The 23,651-nt window shown below is 25.6% G+C and overlaps 1 protein-coding gene across 4 annotated transcripts in view; it reads right to left on the reverse strand.

Moving 5' to 3' along the window:
• Positions 1-10,833: 10,833 nt before the first annotated feature.
• Positions 10,834-23,651, reverse strand: part of LOC119688132 (tyrosine-protein kinase Btk29A) — a 186,643-nt gene continuing 173,825 nt past the window's right edge. For all 4 annotated transcript variants that reach the window (XM_038102789.1, XM_038102790.1, XM_038102792.1 and 1 more), the window contains 10 exons: positions 17,089-17,225; positions 16,884-17,000; positions 15,359-15,439; positions 15,041-15,171; positions 14,140-14,268; positions 13,869-14,062; positions 13,457-13,797; positions 13,117-13,354; positions 11,933-12,066; positions 10,834-11,000 (listed from right to left, as the gene is read on the reverse strand). In XM_038102789.1, the coding sequence (XP_037958717.1) occupies positions 10,902-11,000; positions 11,933-12,066; positions 13,117-13,354; positions 13,457-13,797; positions 13,869-14,062; positions 14,140-14,268; positions 15,041-15,171; positions 15,359-15,439; positions 16,884-17,000; positions 17,089-17,225 (1,601 nt within the window). In that variant the 3' untranslated portion in view covers positions 10,834-10,901. The remainder of the gene's footprint in view (positions 11,001-11,932; positions 12,067-13,116; positions 13,355-13,456; positions 13,798-13,868; positions 14,063-14,139; positions 14,269-15,040; positions 15,172-15,358; positions 15,440-16,883; positions 17,001-17,088; positions 17,226-23,651) is intronic.

Below are 23,651 nucleotides of genomic sequence, written 5' to 3' on the forward strand. Positions count from 1 at the left end.
TATTGCTTGTATGTTAGATTACATTAACAAGGGTGGATTAATCTTAGTGCCCCATTTCTGTTGGATACAGCCTGAGTATAGTATATTGTGTGTATTATTATATTATATAGTATATTAAATGTTAGTTGTATATATCTCAAAAATTTTCTACAAGCTTAGTTCTATTAATATATAAAATATGCTGAATAATTATTTTTTTGATGAAGTTATAACATAAGATTATATAACATTTATGGCTCTAATACGGGACATAAGACATTTATATCAGCTGTCATGATCGTTGTGATTTATTCAACTCCGTTTTGGACTATCGTCATCTGAAAGACCTCTATAGATTCCATTGTGATGGCATTTTTTTAGAAGCTGTGCCCAATCCACAGCACTTTCTGTTGTACGTAATTTTAAATTGTTTTATTTTATAAGGAACGATTTTTTAAATGTCTCAATATATACCTTCTTCTTTATTAGGTTAGGTTAGGCTAGGCTAGGTTGGAGTAACGGCCTTGTACCCTTCTCCACTACTTTAATTTAATTTTATATGAAAACTAACAAATATGAAGCTAATCAAATATTTGCATTTATAATTAAAACTTAAAATTTTGACAGTATTTAAGATTTGCCTTTTACATTGCAAAATTATATAAGAATAATTAATACCGATATATATTTTCAATAACCAATCTGTAATAACTGTATAATTATCGAAAAAACTTATTTAAATAAAATTTAATTTTTGTAGTTAAATCTCCACTATGATACTCTCTTCTCAAAAAATTTTACATAGATCTGAAAATAATTAATTAGACTAATTAAATCTATTCTTAATAGCATTGAATGCTTTTGATTCTTACAACTATCGGTCACTTTTCAGAAAAACTTGATTATAATTACTTAATTTTGAACTTGTTTCTCGATCTGGCCATATTAACAATGTTTTTTAATATATTTTATTTTCAATTACAGGTCACAATTTTTAAATTAATTTAAGAAAGTTTATTTATAATTATTATAATTTTTTAATAATAATTTTATTTATGATGTTTTTGATTTTATGTCGCTCCTCTAAGCTGGCTGTGATATGATTTTTATAATAAACATTTCACAGCCACCTTGAAGGGAGACACAATATCATTCGGAATTTAACAAATACTACTCACTTAATTCTTTAATAAATCACACTTAATGTAATAATATAATTAAAAATACTTAATAAATTTGAATTCTTAATAATGTAGAATTTTCATTATAAATTAATTATAATAAGTACTTATCTTATCCACGAAAAACTGACTTACATCACTTATTTATAACTCGAAAAATGTTTTCCAAATAAGATATATATTTGAACTGAAGAACCTATCATCATATATTAATATCCTAATACTCACTATTTGTTAGTTTTATTAGTTATGTCTAACTTGTAAATCTTAACATCACTGTCAATAGAGCTTACAATAGCACCATAAACAACGACAACGAAGCCCTGCTCATTACTTCTAACAGAGATTAAACCAACAGATACCTTCGAACTACACCTGCAATATTTACTTTTCATATGTGAGTGAATATGCTTTAGATAACTTGAGGTTTCTATGAGACTGTGTTATATACTATACTATGGCTACATTACCCCAAGAAATCGAGCTGTGACTTGTTATCCTAGATTATGTGATGTAACGCTGGTAGAGTATTTTTTGTGGTAATATTTAAAAGTATTAATTAATGTGGACATACATTTTTTTTTATTAGCGTTATAAACTTAAATATCAAATAAAAAATATTTGTCTCATATGCTAAAATTGTATGTACTTTTTTTTCATATAAGGTCCTACACCACTTAAAAGGCAGAGTACACTCCTATGGCATCAAATGTTTTTTACACACTTGATTTATTATAATAGGAATATATAGAATTTTATTTATGTACTTATGTATGTACGAATACGAATAAATATATTAAGAATTAACACATAAAAATTATAGATTATAGAAAATTTTATATTTTATTCGATTTTAACAAATGTTTAAAAAATAATAAATAACGAATTTTGTTTCAACTTAATAAAGAGGTTTTCGAACTACAACAACAAAAAATCTTTTTATATTATTTTAATTAATTGAATTTTTGCCTGATCATACAGCGGTTTCGAGTATTATCAAATACCCATTATCAATTGTCTTGAAAATAAATCTTGTATTTATTTACTCGTAAATAGTTTTTTTTGAGACTGTATAAATACTAGAAATCGAACTCGTGCCCTACCAAATTTGAAACTCAGAGTCAGCGCTCCCTAACTAAATGACCAAAAGCCATACTTGACTTATTTGTTCAAATTTAGAGTATTTGTTAATTTGCAGTGAAAGCTCATTAACAAATCTATTTGCTGTGTTTATATTATATATATTTCGTTATATTATAACGAAATCATAAACCAGTTGTAAAAAAATTAAATTAATTAATTATATTTTATTTTTAATTGTTAAATTGTCAACTCTTACATTTTACTTTTTTGAAAATAGACACATAATATATGTTGAGATGATCTAAATTGTATGACTATTCTATATAGCTGTCTAGAATTATACAAATAGCTAGTTTGTAGGTATTCACTTTTCAAAAAAGCATTTAATTTTAATTTCATCATGTACATTTAAATCATTTCATTTTATAGAGAATACATCTATACATAAATTTGAACCACAAAATTAGGTAATGAATACTTATGGTATATGCAATGTTTGCAAACTTTCATTAGTGAATGTAAAAGTTTTCCATTCGATATATATTTGACTCTTAGTTTTTATGGTAGCAATAACCAAATACTAACAGATCAACTCAGTATTTTATAGCGATAATAGTAGAAATGTTGAAACCACATATAAATTTAGTAAAATTATGTCAACAGATGTGGAAAGTATATTATAAAAACATATATCTGAAGTATCAGGAGGTATGACAGTGATCTTTGAATTTTAAAATAACACTAATACTTTAACATACATTAAGACCGAAAAGCTTTCGGAAATTCTCATTTAAAATTCGCGCGCTGTATATTTTCCGATATTTTAAGTTTATGTAGTTTGGCAGCACTGTCCTTAATTACTATGCCAAAAATGAGCGCGATCTGTCAGACAGTTCGTTTACGGCAGCTGTTGAAACCAGTTCACCTCAGTAGGGCGTTGCGAAAAAAACAATGGAAAAAAATATTGAACAAAGAGTTTGCATCAAATTTTGTGTTTCGAACGAAATTTCGTGTGCAGAATCGTTGCGAATGCTACAAAAGGCTTATGGGGAATCAGTTTTATCGAAAACTCAAGTTTATGAGTGGTACAAAGCCTTCCAGGACGGTCGTACGACCGTCGAAGACATTTCGCAACGCACTACTGAGGTGAACTGGTTTCAACAGCTGCCGTAAACGAACTGTCTGACAGATCGAGCTCATTTTTGGCATAGTAATTAAGGACAGTGCTGCCAAACTACATAAACTTAAAATATCGAAAAATATACAGCGCGCGAATTTTAAATGAGAATTTCCGAAAACTTTTCAGTCTTAATGTACGTATATACGAGTATATTGGATTCAATCAATTTGCACATATATTACATATTAACTCAGTGAAAAATTTTTGCTTGTACGATAACTTCATCGATATATCATTAACGACATTGAGCATTGATACTATCCAAAATTTTTTAAATTACTTATACGAACCATGAAAACATTTACATGAAAGAGAATAAAATTAAAAAGAAATATCATGGAGAGCGATATTATATCATCATATTAATAACAAAAAAAAATTATTAAACAAAAAAAAAACATATTTACAAAAGTAAATTATTAATACAAATAGTTTTTTAGTATACTCATAACATATGTAAGTGTAAGTGCTATAACATTTAAAAATATGACTTATATTAGAGATTCTTCCACATTGTCTTCCACATAAATACACAGTTTCACTTTGATCAGTGCATTTATTAGACTGCTAAGTATAACTTTTGTACTTAGAGTATCCATTGTACTCAGCGTACTCATAGTACTCAGAGTACTCTTTGTATACTCAGCATATTCATTCTATACTCAGCGTACTCATTGTAATCAGCGTAGTCATTGTAATCAGCGTACTTATTGTACTCAGCGTACTAAATGTACTCAGCGTTCATTGCAATCAGCATACTCTTTGTAATCAGCCTACTCTTTGCACTCAGCACACTCATTATACTCAGCATACTCATTGTACTCAGCGTACTCATCGTACTCATTGTACTCAACATACTCATCGTACTCATTGTACTCATCGTACTTATTGTACCCATCGTACTCATTGTACTTAACATACTCATTGTACTCAGCATACTCATTGTACTCATCGTACTCATTGTACTCACTGTATTCATGGTACTCATTGTACTTATTGTTCTCATTCTACTCATTGTACTCATCGTACTCATTGTTCTCATTGTACTCATCATACTTATTGTACTCATCGCACTCATTGCAGTTATCATACTCAATGTTCTCATCGTACTCATTGTACTCAGCGTACTCATTGTATACTCAGCATACTCATCGTACTTATCGTGCTCATTGTACTCATCGTACTCATTGTTCTCATCGTACTCATCGTACTCATTGTTCTTATAGTACTCAAAAAAGTCAGCATATTCAGCATACTCATCGTACTATAAGTATCCATCATTGTAGTCATCGCTTTCAGTGTACGTATTTTACTCAGTGCACTCAACTTATTACACTCATCGTATTCATTGATATCATTCTACTCAGTGTATCCATCGTACTTAATGTTTTCATACTACTTAGTGTACGCATCGTACGTTTTCTAAAAATTTAATTATTTTCATTTTTTTTTAAATAATTAAAAACATTAATAATTTTTATTTTTTTTTTTTTGATTTTTTTTTTTGTAAATTTGTAATAAATTTTAATGCATAGTTTTATTTGTTTTTAAGTATCACCATAAAATTCCAATAATAAAAATTGTGTTGTTCTCTCATAATTTTTTTTACTTTTAAATTTATATTATATACGTATATTTTCTTTTAATTTTTAATAATTAGTTGTAGTTCAAGCAATTTAATTTTCAATGAAATTTTTCTTCATTCGCAAATTTTCATTTGAATAAATAAGCAATTGAATAGGATTCCTTGTTTTATATATAATATTAAATCGATTTTAATAATTAATTTAATTAAATGTATTTTTAGATGTGCTTCAACTTATTTGTTTTAATCGATTTAAGTTTATAGTTGTTTGCTCAATTTTTTTTTAATTTTTAAACTATGATATATTTAATATTATATCTATTGTATATATATTTAATTATATATATGAAAGCTTTCTTCTAGTATTAATTTTTGATTTAATTTTATATTATTTATGCGTCTTTACTACATGTTCTAAAAAATTGTTGAGTTCTTACATCGAGAAATTTTTTTTTTATTAATAGTTTTATAAAACTTTTTAATTTACTTAATAATTATTTATTATGTAATAAATTTTTGTTATTAATATTTTGCAAAAAAAATTTATATTATTTTATTTATTTCAAGCTTATTTATTTAAAAACGATTCTATCAAAATTTTTAATTTCATTTAAGTACAAAATTTTTTCCTTTTTTTTCATAATAAATTTATATAATATATAAAAATGATATAGAATTTTATATTTGGCTATTAGTATAAAATATAATATATCAATTTCGTATCAAAAAACAGTATTAAATTGGTAAAAAAAATTGGCGTTTTTGTTATTGTTTTTAAATGAAATAAAATGGAAAAATTGTTCCTTTGATTTCTTGTATAAATATTTAAGTCTATTTTGTTTGTTTCAGATCTATTTATTGTTCCAGTATATAGTAATTTTTATGTAAATCTGATTTCTTGAGAAATTTAATGGCAGTTTGAATAAAATTTTAATTGATTTTATTAGCATTTTCACCACTGACATGTATATATACTTACATAAAATATATATATATATATATATATATATAGTTGGGGAAGAAAAGATCAGAAATTGCATATTATGGGGTGAAAATTAATCATTTTTAAAAAATTTATTGCATTTATTTGTCTTGAAATAATTTCTTACTTCTGCCTTATAAAAAAATTGTTCTCTAAACTTTAGATATATTCTCAAGTACTATATCAGCTTCTTTGAAGATATGAAAGAAAATCTTACAACCACATCTCATTAAAAAAATTAAAAAAAAAATAGAATTTTACTCCTTCAAAGGAGTAAAGTTGAAAAGTAATTCAAGTACGAGTGAGTATATTTGTTGTAAGGATTCTTTTGACGGCTGCATTTAATTTGAAACCTCTTTAATTTTCCTTTTTAGTATCAATTTTTACAATATCAATCGTTTTATTAAGTTATTTTACTTCATATCATATTTAAATATTTTATTTAGTATTAAGTTTATGGCTTCTTGACTATATAAAAATGAATATGGAACATTTATGGGACGATTCTGATATACATATGTAAGTGTGAACGATATTTGTTTATTGTAGGTATATGAAAATGATTACTTTCTAAGGATATAGCATATATAATTACATCAAGAGCTTCTACATTTTTATAAAACTGTTTAATTGTTAATTTTATCTCTGTCTTTTCGCTTATCCTATATTATTTCTATATATTTCTGATAAAATAAATAACTTTAAAAACATTTATTTTCTTTACCTTTTCTTTACCTTTATAAGGAATGAAAAATAGAAATAATAAATTAAAAACTTTTAAGATTAAACAATTTCAATAAAATAAAAAAAAATAAATTGTAAAATTATATTATGAAAGATTAATAGAATAACTCTTTAAAAATAAGTTTAAAAATAAATGTATTAAAATATATCACTTTAATAAAAAAAAAGTTATATATTATAAAGAGTTTTTTCAAACAGTAATGAATTACAACAACAAAAATTCATTTTATATTATTTTAATTAAATGAATTTTTGGCTAACCATACAGCTGTTTCGAGTATTGCCATATACCCACCATTAGTGGTCTTTGAAAAATTTTTTGTATTACATTATTCGTAAATAATTTTATTTTGAGACTGCAAGTACCAGAAATCGAACTCAGGTCCTGCCAAATGTGAAGCTCAGAATCAGCGAACCTTAACCAACTGACCCAAAGCCGTACTTGACTTTTATGTTCGCACATTTTTCGGGAGTTCTGTTACTTTGTTGTGAAAGTTAAATATTATAACAAAATGTAAAAAACATAATAAATATTGTATAAAATTTAAATAACAGCAATGTATTTATTAGACCCAATAAATTAATTACCTTTCTCAATGGGCAGTTGTTGTTGGTAATCAGAAAAGCAGATAATATGTAAGAATTACAAGGCGCATACATGGGTAGCAAAGTGAATTGATGGAATTAGAGTAAAGAGATAATGAGAAGAGGAAGGAAGAATATAAACGAAATCAACCATGGTTCAGTCGTAGAAACCTAGCTACCGTTGGTTCCAAGATTTGCCGGGTCTACGTCCCAGAGCCACTCGTCAAATACGACCAAGTGCCGTTCAACATCCCCCAAAGGAGTCACACAAGTAGGTATATGTTTATTTGACATTTGTCATTAAAGCAATTGTAGTCATTTAATATTAAATGAAACTTATACTACACATTAGATGGATTGTCGCCTAACAAAGTACTATAAATATGGGAACCAATTTTTTAATTCAAGAAACGAAAAAAAATTGTTTGTTGATTCATTTTCAATATTAACTGAGACACAGAGTATCGAAAAAAACTTTACCCGAAAAATTAGATTAATCGAAAATTACGTTATATTTTAAGAATAACTTTCTTAAATTATTCAATTAATTTTCAGTTCAATAAAAAAAATAATTAATTTACATTAAATGAAATTGGAATCGTTGTCATGAAATGTTATTCTTTAAGTCATCCTTAAAATAAACACAGCACAAACCCGACACAGCCAGTGGGCACATCTAGAAAATGAGGAAGAAAGATACAATTTGGAAGAATGAAGTAAAGTTAAAAAAAATTGAGTCTAGGTTAGATTAGATTGAAGGGGACGTAATAATAGACTCAGAGACAGCTGTTGTTTCTTGACATACTTTGGAGACATGACATGGAGAAGGTGAACTACATTAAGCATTCTATCGAATATGGTTCTTTGTGTTGTTAATGTTAAACCATTTGATTTTCAAAATAAAGTTAAGAATAATCGACAAATCTACTACTGTTTTCTGTTTGTGGTTTTCTGTACGGTACTTCAGGCATTAGAAATCATATTGTTCTTCAAATAGATTTCTATGATTACCTTGTGTTATGTGAAACACAGAAACTTAACAATATATATACAAAAAATAAAATATGAAATTATTGTAAGCGAATAGAAAACTATAAATATTTTGTTTTATTTTAAAAATAATAAAATTTAAATAAACAAAAAAAAAATAAAAATTTTAAATTTTTTTATATATTTATTTATTATTGTAAAGTTCTTTCGTCGATACAAATATTCAATACAAATTGGAAACGTAATGCTAATATATAAGTCATAATAAAATATTATATAAGTAAATAAAAATTGAATACAGCATAAATGAAGAAAAATAAAGAGAAAATTTTAATTAAAAAAATTACAAAATTGGCTAATTTTGAAGAAGAAAAATTAATTAGAAAAATTAGTAACAAAAATAAATAGGAAAAATTTAAATTAAATTAGATAAAATGGATAAAAATAAAATAAAAACAAAAATTTTTTAATTTTAAAATAAAAAACAAAACAAATTGGATTCTTTGTAATAAAAAAAAAAAGATTTAGAAATAAATAGAAAAGAAAAAGTGTATGTAGCCATAACAAAAAAAAAAAAAATAATAAAATAAAATACAATATTATATATATTAAATTTTTACAAAAATCATAAATTATATAAATGAGGACTTTCATTTATTTAAAAGTTCAAATGTTTAAAAAAAAATTAAATATTAATATTGAAAATATTCTTAAAAAGAATTCTTTGAAATAGAAATAATATTTTATATTTTAAAATTAAGATTCTTCGATTCAACGTGAACGTGAATGCAAATATAAAATCTTTTGTAGTAGAGGAGAAAAAATTATATATAAATCACAAAAATACTAAAAATAATGTTAAATTTACTTTTAAATTGTAATGACAAATTAAATATTAAAAACTAATTATGTTTTAATATTTTTAGATTAAATATATTATTTATGATTGTTTAGTTTTTAGTTTTTTTTTTTTGCAAAAGTGTGGCACAAAAAAGCAAAAAATATTTTAATTTTCAAAAATCAAATCTTTTAAATTAATTTACGATCGTGTGCAAGTTCTTTTGCAATAAATAGTTTGAATTTATTGTTATTAATTTAATATTTCAAAAATAATAAAAAAAAACACAAAAATATGTAAACATTTTGTTTACTTTTTGTTTAAAAAATTTCAGCAAAATTTTCCTTTTTTGCTTTTTAATTTTCACAATAATTTTATATATTATTTTTTTCTTTTGTAAATTATGTTAAATTTTATTATTATTATTATTACTCTCTTTTTTTTTTGTATATTACGTAAACTTACAAAGCCGACTTATTTACTACAATTTTAAGTTTATTTATGATATATCAGTTTCATTTGCTCAAATTAATTTATATTCTTTATTTATATTTTTGCAACGCTTTAGTTACTAAAAAAATATTAATTTTGCTTAATTTGAATTATATAAAAAAGCACATATAAATTATTTGATTTATATTTTTTTAACATTCTCTTTACAAGCATATATAAAAAAGCATACAAAAAACATTATAAAAATTGTTAAGCCAAAATTGTCTGGCATATTTTGTAATCAAATATATTTACTATATATATTTATTACAAACACACACACACACATATATATATATATATATATATATATTTATATATCAAGTATTTATTTTTAATAATTACAATTTTTTTGTAATTTTCTCGCAGAAGCTTTTTGTGAATAAACGCGTCGATATTTGCTTATAATTAAATATATATTTTATGTATTTCAATATATATATACTGATGTTGTATTGCTATACATTTAGTTGCATATTTTAACAATTAAATGCATATATTTTTTATTTTAATTTAAATTTAAACATAAAAATGCCTTTATCAATTATAATTTTTTATGCTTGAATTTGCTTATCAATGTTAATTTTAAATATTTAAGTTTCTTTTCCGATTTTAAATTAATTTAATCAAATTTTTTTTCTATTTTGCTATAGGTGTGACATATTATCATATATGTATACATATATATATATTATTTATTAATTTCTTATATACCATATGTTTCTTGTATTCTTTAAATTTCGCTTATAATATATATCATTCTTATACATTCATTATAGAAATACCAGCTATAGTGGCAATAATTAAACAATTTCCATGTTTATCTTTATAAAATAATAGTTAAATAATTAAAATTAAATCTTTCACAAAATGAATTTTCATTTTTCTTCACAACTTTAAAATTAAGACTTTTGTTGCGTTTACACTTTAATGTTATAATGTTATATTTCAATAAAAAAAAAAATGTTTTTTTTTTTGTAAATTACAAAATAGTTTATATAAAACTTAATCAAAACTTTTGCTAATTACTTTTCAGTGCAATCAATTGGCAATAAATCAGTTGGCCACGTTATCATTCACATGACATATAAATGAATTATTATTTCTTAAATTATCTTTATATATGTAAATATGTATAAGTGTTCAATTTCTTCATATCAATTTATATATTTATATATATATATAAGTGTAATATATTTATATTGCATATACTGCATATAATATTTTTTATTATAGTTGTTATGATAATTTAATGTTATCATTTAATCGGTGAGGGTTTGTGCAACGAGAGCTAACTGCTCCTTTAGCACACGGAATGATGGGCGATCTTCGGGGCCAGGAGACCAACACTTTTTCATGACCTTAAAAAAGAAATAAAAAATTTTTTAATAAAATTTTAATTTAAATATTCTTATATTTCATTTATTTTAAATTAATATTGCCAGTGAAACTATACGCCTGCACAAATATTAAAAAAAGTAATATAAACTAAAAAATTACTAGACAAAATTGTGAGAAGAAATCACAAGCGAAACGAGTTCTAGTTGTAATCGTGTCTACATTCTGAAGCCATCTTAAAGAACAAGTGCCGGTCTTCACTTTAAAAAGAGGCAATACCAGGGGACTCCTTTAGATTACAAGAACAACTCACGAAATAAAATTAGGACTGACTTTTAAAATTGACAATCTTAAAGCAGGTATTAAGTAGTTATCGGATATATGAGTCAACAAAATTGAAGCAGTCAATAGAAATATATTATAAATTATAAAAAATAATATATTATATATTAAATATATATATTATATACAAAATATATATATAATAATATGTATAAAATAAAAGAATATTAAAGATTTCGAAAAATTAAATCAAATTAAATTTTTACTGGAACCGATAGCTTATGTGAACTAAATTATAAAAAAGAAAATAAACTAATTTGAAATCTATCATATATCACAGGTTTTATTTAATTTCTCGTATAAAGAAAGTTAGTTTGTCTCGATTTAAATTGCAATAGTCAACTAAGTTATACAATTTAATTAAAATCAGATTAGAATAATAACCATATAATTTTTTTTTTACTTATTCAGATCGCTTGTTAACAACTTGCAGTTTAAGTAATTAAATATTTTAGAAGATATATAATAGATAACTATAAGTGACTATAAATAAAATGTAAAAAATGTGAAAAAATAGTCTTGAAAAAAAAATATACTAATTGATCATTATCTATTATTTATAAGTATTATAATACTGTTGCACTAGAACACGTCTAATAGAATTTAAACTTACATCGTAAATTTCCTTTGCGCATGACTTTGGTTTTTCTAGTATAATGCCACGTTGTACACGATCAACAACTTCGGTATTCTTTAGACGTCCATATGGCATCTTGCCACAGGTAAATATCTCCCACATAAGTACACCTTTAAATAAAATTTAATTAATTACAAATACAAAATAATTAAATATAAAAATTAATATAGTTTTTTAAGTTTATGTCAGTACTTAGTTTGAGTGCCTCCTGTATCACTATTTAAAGTAGATAATTATCAATTTCAGAAAAAGTTACAAATAGACTTTTAGAGATGGGAATTACATTTATACTTCAAGGATTTTATTGTTTCTTTTGTTCTGAATTGCCTTGAAGCTTTATGCCTTTTACTGATTTAGACTTTGTCTATAGAAAGACTAGACTATAGATGTATTTAGATAGATATTTAAAACCTATGATAAAGTTCTATATATCAAGATATCGATAGACATATTACCAGCATGTGCTATTATATCTTACGAGTATGTTTAACTTTTATGTTTGTGTTTCGAAAAAGATAGTATACTATATCACAACTAATATTATGTATTATGTATGTATTTTTTTTGACTTTGGAGAACTTAAAAACTGATTAATTATAACTATGATGACTTGTAAGAAAATTAATAAAACAGTTTTTTAGAGTTGTAAATAAGCAAATTGTTTGGGTTAATTGTTTTGCTCTTATCTTTAATAGCAGAAATGTTTTTTATATACTTTGATATTATCTAATATCAACGCTAAGTAGACTGTAGACAGATTCCGAAGTTCTGTCTTGGTGATTTGAAGATTAGAGATAGTGTTAATAAAATGAGTATATTTTAGAAAAATCAGAAATTACAGAAATTCAGAACTAAGGGTCTTACAAAACTCGTATTAGTTTGGTAATATATCTTCAAAACTTTACCAGATTATATTTAAAAAAACTCTTTAAATATCCAAAACAAAAAATGTTATAAAATATTAACTAAATAAACACTTATTATAACCTGCAATACTTCTGTTCACTTCAAACAAGGTATTTATTTTAAAATTTTTATATTTATATCCAGAAGATATATACAGTCATTTTATATTACAGAATTTATTTTTATAACTATTAACAAAACTAGCACGACAGTTTAAAATATTTTATATACTCATTTCAATATATATTTCTTACCATATGCCCATACATCACTCTTTGATGAGAAGCGTGTGTAATTTAATACCTCTGGTGGTGCCCATTTAATAGGAAATTTGGTACCACCGGAACTTGTATACTGATCATCTAAAACATAACGTGCCAAACCAAAATCGGCAACCTTAACAACATTTTCAGAGCCGACAAGACAATTACGTGCAGCCAAATCGCGATGTATATAATTGTGACGCTCCAAGTAAGCCATTCCCTTGCTGACCTATATTAAAAATAGATAAATATATGTTTTAAAATATATACGTATAAGTAAAAATGAATATATAGAGTATAATTCTACATAAATTATATTGCATTAACATACCTGAATACACATATCTAACAATAAGCCCATATTACCGATCAAAGTAGTTTCATGCCGACGTAAGTAATTCAATAACGAGCCATGCTTCATATATTCAGTAACGATATAAATCGGGCGATGTTTGGAGCAGACCCCATACAATTGTACCAAATTCGGATGTTGTAATTTGGTCATTACTTTGGCCTCCTCAATGAAATCATCTTCAGACATGGTACCTTCTTTCATCATTTTAACCGCTGTGTCAATTGAACCGCGCCACTTACCACGTCGTACAACACCAAATTGTCCAGAGCCTAATTCTTCCATAAGCATTAGTTCCATGGGATGTATTTCCCATTTATCTATGAGAAATATTATATTCAATTTACATAAATTAATTTAACTAATTTGAAAATGAAAATATTGTATTTACCATGTGATAAACCTGCTGTCGGTGGCACTGGTCTATCACGAGGAGACGATTTTAAACGACATGCTAAGCCACCGGAATTATGTCGATGGTAGTTTATCAAATCTGGTATAGTTTCGCAGCAATGTTTTTCGCTTAAATAATATTCGCCGCGTGCATTTTGCTTGATGTGATAATGTTTAACATGAGATTGTGGACTAGATGGAGAGAATTAGTATTTTGAGAAATAGAAATTTAATTTTTTTAAAATATTTTTTTATATATATTTACTTACACTTTGGTATGTAGCGAAAGTGTGTATAATCCTTTTGTTGATGATTTACGCACTACAAAACAGCCCTCCTTATCGCCTTGTTTTAATAACGACTCAGCGCGTTGACGAGACATATCTCCAACGTACCAACTGTAAAAGGTATTGAAAGTATAATATTAATATTATAATATATATAATATTGCAAATAGATTTGTGCATTTATTTAATAATTAATTAAGTGTGTGAATCTACAATGTAAATTATTTAAGTGCCGATCTTACTTTTTTTAAATAGAATTTGTTATTATTTGATCTGCTTCTTCAGCAATATAAAATATATAAATATGAAGTTTTTGAATAAAATGTTAAGATTTACAATTTAAGTTAATTTAGGGGTATTCACCATCCGAGTAAAGAGGTCGGTAAGCAAGTAACACAGTAACAGTGTAAAGTGACAGCAACAAAGTATATTTTGAATACAAGTATTTTGTTCATGGCATATTACAGTGTTTCTATGTTACTTCATTACTGACCTCATTACCCATGATTCTGAACACCCCATATAGTTTAGGTAAGTTATAAAAAAAATGCATTACAAAAAAAAATTTTTAGTGTTTAATCAATTGAGTTGGCTGACATTACACTTCTTTCAGGTATTGCCAAATATCCAACAACCAATATATATCATATATTCGAATATATATCAGTTCATATATTATAATTGTTTAAAATTGCAAATACCAAGGATTGAACTTGAACTCTGACAGAGTTTTGTTTCAAACATCCGTATTATATATAATTTTTATTTCACATTTCAGTTTAAAATGTTTTAATTCTAATTTAATTTAATTGCTTTTCCTTAAAAAAATTGTATATATTTATTTATCATTTTCAAAACATATTATATATAAAATAATACTTACTCATAACGCTCCAAGCCTAGTAAAGCTTTCGGCTTAACATAATTACTGGGTATATAGCCGACATTGCCAAGAGCATCTTTAACTTTCCACCAATGCTCTTGAGAATCATCAATTACTTCATATTCAGCATTCTAAATTAATATATAAAAACAAAACTATTTAGTAAAAAATAATTATAAAATAAAATATAAAAAAATGTATATATATGTATACATAACTTAGTATAAAAAGACATATTATATAGACATTTTGTCTGGTAAATAAAATGTGAGCTGAGACAATAAAGATATAAATATGCTAAATATATCATGAACTCACCTTTTCTAGTGATAAATCACCACCTTCAATGGCCTTAAATGGATATAAGGCTACGACAATTTTAACAAAATGTGAATTGTCCTGTAATAATAATAAAAACAATAAAAAATGATAAACATAAATTTATTTCTCGGTTTTTAAAATATAATAATTTTTAGTATAATGATTTCTAATATAATAATCATTTTATAATAATTCGTTTAAATTAAAGGCATTCTTCACTTTATATGAGTCGTAAGATACTAAAACATAGATATGTTCGCTCATGTCCACTGAAATGCTGTCTATAGAATTTGTAACACAAAAGAATTAAATGAAGAAGTAACAAGTCGAACTTCTACGGGTCTACGTCCCGGAGCCACGTACCGAAAGTGCCATTTACTACCCCCAAAAGGCGCTATGAAAAAAATAACAACTCACTAAGAAGTAGCATTATGCTATGATTTATTGGAATGTAAGTATTATGGAGATAAAATCTATTTTGACGTCTATTTTGATTTTGATAGAAACAATGATAATTAAAAAATAACTAGTGAAAGAGGGTGTTCAGGAAAACAATGAATATATAAAGTGTAAAGCCGTATTTTTACGTATTTTTTCTTATAGATATAGTCCTGATTAAAAAAGAAATAGTAATGATTTTATAATAGTAATAGGTTTATCATTATAGATAAACCTATAAGCGATGTACACTTGTGAGCCATGGAAGCTATATAAAAATCCATTGTCTCTACAGTTTTGTTATAATTTTCTAAATCGCAGTGAGCGTTTAAATAATTCGGGGCAAGTTTGCGACTTATGACAATATAGATTTATATTAGGACTTCAAAGGACTAATAACCAGAAAATACTAAAATACATACCCACTAAATGGCATAGATACAAATAATAGAATAAGGGAGAAGAAGATGTATATTAAAATATACATCTTTACTAAAAAATAATAAATTAAACAAAATATACAATAGGTAAACATTAATGAGGTCTGACTTTTCTCTAAATTCAAAATGAAATAGAAGCATAATTTAAAAGTTTTAAAATCTGTGCTTCTAAGAAACAGTTAAATAGTAAATAAGATAAATAAGACAACTTGGGACCTTGGATTTGTTGTTGTTGGAACCAGGAGGGTCCAACTTGTGAAAACACTTCGGGGTGTGCTGAACGGGACTTGGTCGTCGAAATTGATAAGTGGCTCTGAAAAGTAGACCCGGCGGTTCATAGAACCGGATCCTGAAGTGGTTGAGTTTATATTTATTTATAATAAAAAAAAACAAATTTTTAATTTTTTAATATAAATTTAACAAATCTTTTAAGCAGATATATCTGTACTTGAACTACAATTGCAATTATAAAATGAAACGGACATTAGCTGATCACATAGGTATATTATATTAAAAGTTTTTAGCATTAAAAAGTTTTATTTTCAGCTGATATAGTTAAGAAAAAAACTGAAATTAGTTATAACATAATTAATTTTAAGTTTAAATTAATTTTACTTTGAAATAATAAAGAAAAGATTAATTACCTTAGCTTTAGAATTTGGGGTACCGGGAGTTGGTATACCACCTGGCATTGTGTTATCCAATAATGAACTGTTACCGTTTAAAATATTTGGTGACTGCTTAAATGTGGATACAGATGACTATTTGTGGATTTTAATATAGAAAAAGGAAATCATTTAATTTCTTATTAGAAAATAATATTTCATTAGGAAAATTATAATTTAATACCTGTGGATGAAGTGAGGTAGGTGTGGAACTACCTAAACTGCCAGAACTATTATGATGTAAACTGAATTGACTGGTTGAGGTTGAATTATTTGGACTAATGCTGCGAGTTGAATTCTGGGCGGGAGAACTTCCAGTGCCTAAGATAAGAAAAATTTATAATTATTATTATATTTTAATTTATCAATGTTAAAAATAAATGTTTATGAAAAATATATTTGTAAAAAATGTAATATAAAAATAATGTTATATTTACATATGTAACTTAATATATATATATATATATATATAATATAATATATATAGGTACAAATATAATATAATAAATTATATATAATAATATGATATTATAAAATTAATATATTATAATAAAATAATTATATTATATGTGAGCTATCACCATCTATTATATGATATATATTATAAAGTGCACATATATTAGAAGGTGAGATTATGTATCATCATATTCAATCATAGTAAAGTTCGTGTAATCTTAAATGAAATATCAAATACCTATTATAATAATATATATTAATATATAATATTATGTTTATATTAATTATATATTAATGTGAAATATATATTTATATTAATTATTTATTAATATTAATATATTAATTATTATATATTAATAATATTAATGATTGTATAAGAATTCGAATAAAAAGGAATTATATTTAGGACAAAATTGATTTAAAAAAATAATCCAAGACTTCAAAAAGATATATAAAATAAAATTGTTTATTGAATTGGTTTAGATTTACACCAACGTTTGTTATAACAAAAGATGTGTTCACAAAAACAACAAGATTTGATAATTTATGAAACATGGATCGATCGATTAGAGGCGAGCATGGTTAAGCCGCCAAAACAACGACAACAACAGCGTGAACACAAGTTACTGGGAACACACAATGCTAGAATAGCAGAACCGGTGGAGCAACGGCACTACTGGTATGTGAACTGTAAAATTCATTCCCGATTTAGTTGTTTGGACGACAAGAAAATTCGGTAAGCTCATCTATTACCTGACGCAACTCTTTTCCCGGCACGGGTATTTCAGCAAGTGCCTGTACCGAATGAGTATTCGAGAACAGAAGAGTTTCATTTACGGCGATGCAGAACACAAGTTCTTTACGTACAATAAATGCTTAACCGAGAGAGCCAGCCTCTGTGGCATGTAGACCTCGGAAAAAGTTATTTCTTTACTACTTGCAAGTGAGAGAAAGTTGTTCGTGGTGGTGAGGAACGTGGAGGCAATACTTCGTGCAAAAAAGAAGCGCCTGGATGAAGGTACAACGGCAGTGTCGTAAGATTTAATCTTACGGGTTCCAGATCCTGAAATGGGGAGTTTTTTAGTGTGTTAACGATTAGCGTGAACCGCGCAGTACCCATAGAAAGACGTTTCTGCGGGTGTGTGTGGACATGTTTTAATCCCTAGCCTTGAAAAAAAAAGGAATAACAAAATTTGTGCATTATGGAGACAAATCCGGATAGTAATCGGCCAAAGTCGCGCAAGCGAGCAAAAAAAGGAAGTGACATCTGATAAAATTTTGGCCTCTATGATTTGTATATGCTTGATATATATATATATATGATATATGCTAGAAACAAATCACGATTATTATGTCAATTATTACAATTGAGTATCTGATATCATTCATTAATGAATATTTGAGCATAGTTGTGCTCCGAATATATATTTTAATTTTGTTAAACGATATTATTTCCGAATTTTTGCGTATTTTGATCTTAAACGTTTAGTATAAAAAAATTTAAATAATAAACATTAAAGTTCTGACTAAAGAATATTAGTAATTTTTTTCCCCTAACAAAAGATTGAACGCAAATACTTGTAAATCGAAGTTACAAAATTAGTAATTATTCTATTCTCTGAATTTTATTTTTTTATGTATTAATTTTTTTTATTGTTTTCTGTAAGTTTTATTTACGTAAACTAATTAGATAACAATAAATACAACAATGAAGAAAAAAAAGTGACAGGTTATAAAATATCTGAAATGCAGGTTTAACTTATTCCCTGTCATTGATACTTTCATCAAAATAAATTAACTGAAATGTTCTCATAATAATTAATAATTATAATTTATTTTATTTAATTTATTCGAAAAACGGCAAATAAATCTATCATTTAATTATACAAATGTTATTGTATTTTGTATCTTTTTTTTTTATTTTTCATATCGTTACAATATTTCATATGTAATTTAAATGATCACAATAGATTTAACACATCTGTTAAGTAATGTTTACTTCATTTATTTATAAATTTTATTATATTTTTTGATAATAAAATAGGTTTTTTTTTTCATATAAAAACAAAAAAAAACTGAATTTAATGACCAGCGCCTTTGTAAAGATTTTTGTTTTACAATTCGAAATGCAATTTAAATGTCGTCATTAAAAGACAATAAAATGCATACATTTTGAATAGTTTTTATCTCAAGATAGTTGTAGATACGGGTTTTTATTTATATGCAAAACATTTAAAATTCATTTTGTTTTTTAATTTCTTAGCTAACAAAAATTTCATCTTACACAAAAAAAATTTAAATCATTTTTAATGACCTCACATCATAAAGTATAGTAACTAGATACTTTTTTTTGTTGTTTTTATGGGTCATCTTTAAGTGGAACTCGCATAAATCTTAAGCCGACTTAAAAATTCATTTGATTACTTTTAAACTTTTGTTGGTAAGTATAAGTACGACGAAACATGAAATCTTTGAGATACATGAAAATGTGTTTAAAATTTGGTACTTAAAAGATTTTCATGGAACTTAGGTATTATTAAGGTTAATAGGAGAAGTGGGTAGAATGAAAAGTATAGGGAAATTTGAACTTTTCCATTTGATTTTAAGTAATTCGTATAACTTCACGCTTTTATTTTTTTTTCTTCACGTATTCTTTTCACGGATTCAAATATTATATAAAATGAATTCATATTATATTATGCATTATTTTTTTTAAACAATAAAGTTTATTAAAAAAATTAATAATTAATAAACTTAAAAATTAAAAATTATACATTCCTTGCTTGAAATAGTCAATGAGATGTTAAATCAGGTATTCGTTATATTGGATATCTACTATAAAATCATGGTTTAATATCAGAAAGATTGAAATGCTCTTCAAATACGAAAAAAATAATGTAATGCGTAGGTTAAGTTAGCTTGAGAGGGCGTGATATCAGCACACGCCCTCTATCAGCACTTGAAAATATATATTGCCCATTGTTATGTCCTTGAAAATGCATGAAAGAGATTTGATATATAGGGGAAGATATATTAACAGAACGCCAGTGGTAGAACTGGTCTGCGAAATATCATTTTTGCAGTTTTGCAGTTTTGAGCTTCACGTTGAGGCAGATCAGGGCAAAATATAAGAAATATTAGATACAATTTATTATTATATTATTTATTATTTTAAATTGTATGGAAAATACTATTCTATGCTATACACGTTGAAGCGGGTCAGGACTAAATATTTGTAAGATATTAGGACAATTGATTGATATAGTATATTTTTTTTTGATTGTTTGGAAAATACTATTCAATGCTATACACCGTGCCTTATGTAAAAACCAATACGACTTTTAATGAGTTTGAGCACCTTTGACGATTTTGTATTGTTCCATGCGTTAAGAGTTAGTAATAAGTCTAGCTCCCAGATGGATAGGTCTACCGCTGCTCAACTTAGAATATCATAAAGAATGTGTTATGATATTTAAATGCTCATTTTACAAAAAAAAAAGGATAAAATTAAATAGAAACTGACATAAAAACGATGAAGCTAACAAAGTATAGAATGAAGATAGAATAGCATAAAAAATAGAATACATAGATAAATAAATAGACAAGTGGAACCAATATTTCTTAAAAAGATGCTTATTAAGGTCGTGTGCGAGTTAGGCTAAGTTGATGCTAAACCAAATGGGAGATTTTTTAGGATTTTTTGCACTGCACACATTTAGCCATTTATCAACACGTATCGACACATCACTACATTATCGGCTCATCTTAGAATTTCCCTCATTTAGAACGCAACTTAGCCTAACTCGCACACGACCTAAACTTTATATTAAAAAGTTTTTTTGTAATATTTTAATTTGAATTAGGATTGACAGGTTTGTTTTTTTTTACAATCTTAAGTATTTGTTAATTTATTACTATTGCTGAATTGTACTTAATAGATATTAAGAAATACATGTGCGGGTTTACTGTACCATTGTTCAGCTCCCAAAAGGATTGAAAAGTGGTTTACAAAATAAGAGCCTAAAATGTTGATTAGAATATTAACTTCTAGTCGGTTCTCTAACCAAGATATAGATAGTTGTTTGAAATAAAGTAAAAAGATTTTCTTTGATAAATTTGAGTTAACGTAAAATTTCGTTAAACAGAGGCTGTTTTTTGCATATATTGGGGATTTTATAATTCAATACATTACAGTTTAATAAATAGAATTTATATAAAGCAATAAATCATGTCCAAGATGTCTTATAGACAGTTTCTCATTTTTTCTATAAAAATATACAAATTTTAAAATATAGGAAGACTTTATGTATCATAAGAATTTTAGTAATCTTTAATTTTTTTTAAATTTGGATTGGAATTAGTTATGTCTGACTACCTAATAGCGAAGATTCTAGTTCTAGGACTCATTGATTGGTAAACTTTTCAAACTAATTGCAGTAATATATCCATCCATAAACTACGCATATACTAAGCGAAGAGATCTATATACAAACATGCATATACACAAGTATATATTCATACTCTTTCGACTCTACATTAAGACCGAAAAGTTTTCGGAAATTCTCATTTAAAATTCGCGCGCTGTATATTTTCCGATATTTTAAGTTTATGTAGTTTGGCAGCACTGTCCTTAATTACTATGCCAAAAATGAGCGCGATCTGTCAGACAGTTCGTTTACGGCAGCTGTTGAAACCAGTTCACCTCAGTAGGGCGTTGCGAAAAAAACAATGGAAAAAAATATTGAACAAAGAGTTTGCATCAAATTTTGTGTTTCGAACGAAATTTCGTGTGCAGAATCGTTGCGAATGCTACAAAAGGCTTATGGGGAATCAGTTTTATCGAAAACTCAAGTTTATGAGTGGTACAAAGCCTTCCAGGACGGTCGTACGACCGTCGAAGACATTTCGCAACGCACTACTGAGGTGAACTGGTTTCAACAGCTGCCGTAAACGAACTGTCTGACAGATCGAGCTCATTTTTGGCATAGTAATTAAGGACAGTGCTGCCAAACTACATAAACTTAAAATATCGAAAAATATACAGCGCGCGAATTTTAAATGAGAATTTCCGAAAACTTTTCAGTCTTAATGTATTTTATGGAATAATAATGGCATTGGTACTCGTTACTCTTCGTTTCTAACCACCATGGCATAGGTATGCATTATGTTTATTAAAACTTTTTGTCATTTGTGGGTTTCATGGATTTCATGTCTAGTTGTGAATTGGAATAGAGTATAAAATAAATCCAAAAATAATATGGAAATAAAGCGAAAGATACAAAATATAAAATAATAATGACATTTATGAACGTGTGTAGCGATACTCACAAACAATACAAAAACAACAAGAATAAGAAAAAAGCAAAAATAAAAATAGAAAAATTACTTGAACTTTTGCAGAAAAGTTCGTTGTCTTCAATTATGCAATCCGAGGCTAAGATGGGAAGTAACTAGATATTTTTTTACTAGATTTCTATTTGTAATTTTTTCCTCTTCAAATCTGTAGTTAATTATTGGTTAAATTTTTTTTTGTTAGCAATTGCCGTGCTTTTTGTGCCATGAAATTGTGCTAAAATACTTCTAATATGGCATAGAGAGACGTTGAACTTTTTTTTTTTATATATGAATATTGAGTACACATAACACATATTCAATGTATAAATATCGTGATTCAGATATTTATATAAAAAAAATTAATTTAAACAAAATATTATTATTATTAAAAATAATAGAAATCTTAGTAAATGAAAAATTGTGGGTGCAAATTTTTGTAGTAATTTAAAAAAAAAATAATGATTTTAAAATTAATGAAAACAAGGTTCAAGATCACACGAAATAATAATTTATATAATAATGTGAAAAAAAAATATTTTTTAATACTATCTTATAATACAAATCACAAACTTGTTTAAAATTCAAAATTTTTTCTACAGATACGTTTTGTTTTTACATTTATTTTCCTCTTCATAAGTAACGTTTTATTTTGGTACGTACCTGCAAAGAAAAAAAGAGAAAAATCGAATTAGTTATTGAAAATTAATTTATATACTAATATATATTCAAAAAATTAATATACATTCAAATAAATTTAAAGAAAAAATAATTTAATTATTTTCTAAGAGCATAATTTTTATTTAAATTATTTAAAAAAAATAATTTTAATATAAAATTAAAATATAAATTATATACACTAAATTAATAAGTTATAGTAAATTAGTTGAACAAATTAAAATAAAAATACATATATGGTAAATTATTGTATAAAATAAATTACTAAATAAATAACTTCAA

This window comes from Teleopsis dalmanni, chromosome X (genome assembly GCF_002237135.1).
Source record: "Teleopsis dalmanni isolate 2A chromosome X, ASM223713v2, whole genome shotgun sequence".
Taxonomy (NCBI): domain Eukaryota; kingdom Metazoa; phylum Arthropoda; class Insecta; order Diptera; family Diopsidae; genus Teleopsis; species Teleopsis dalmanni.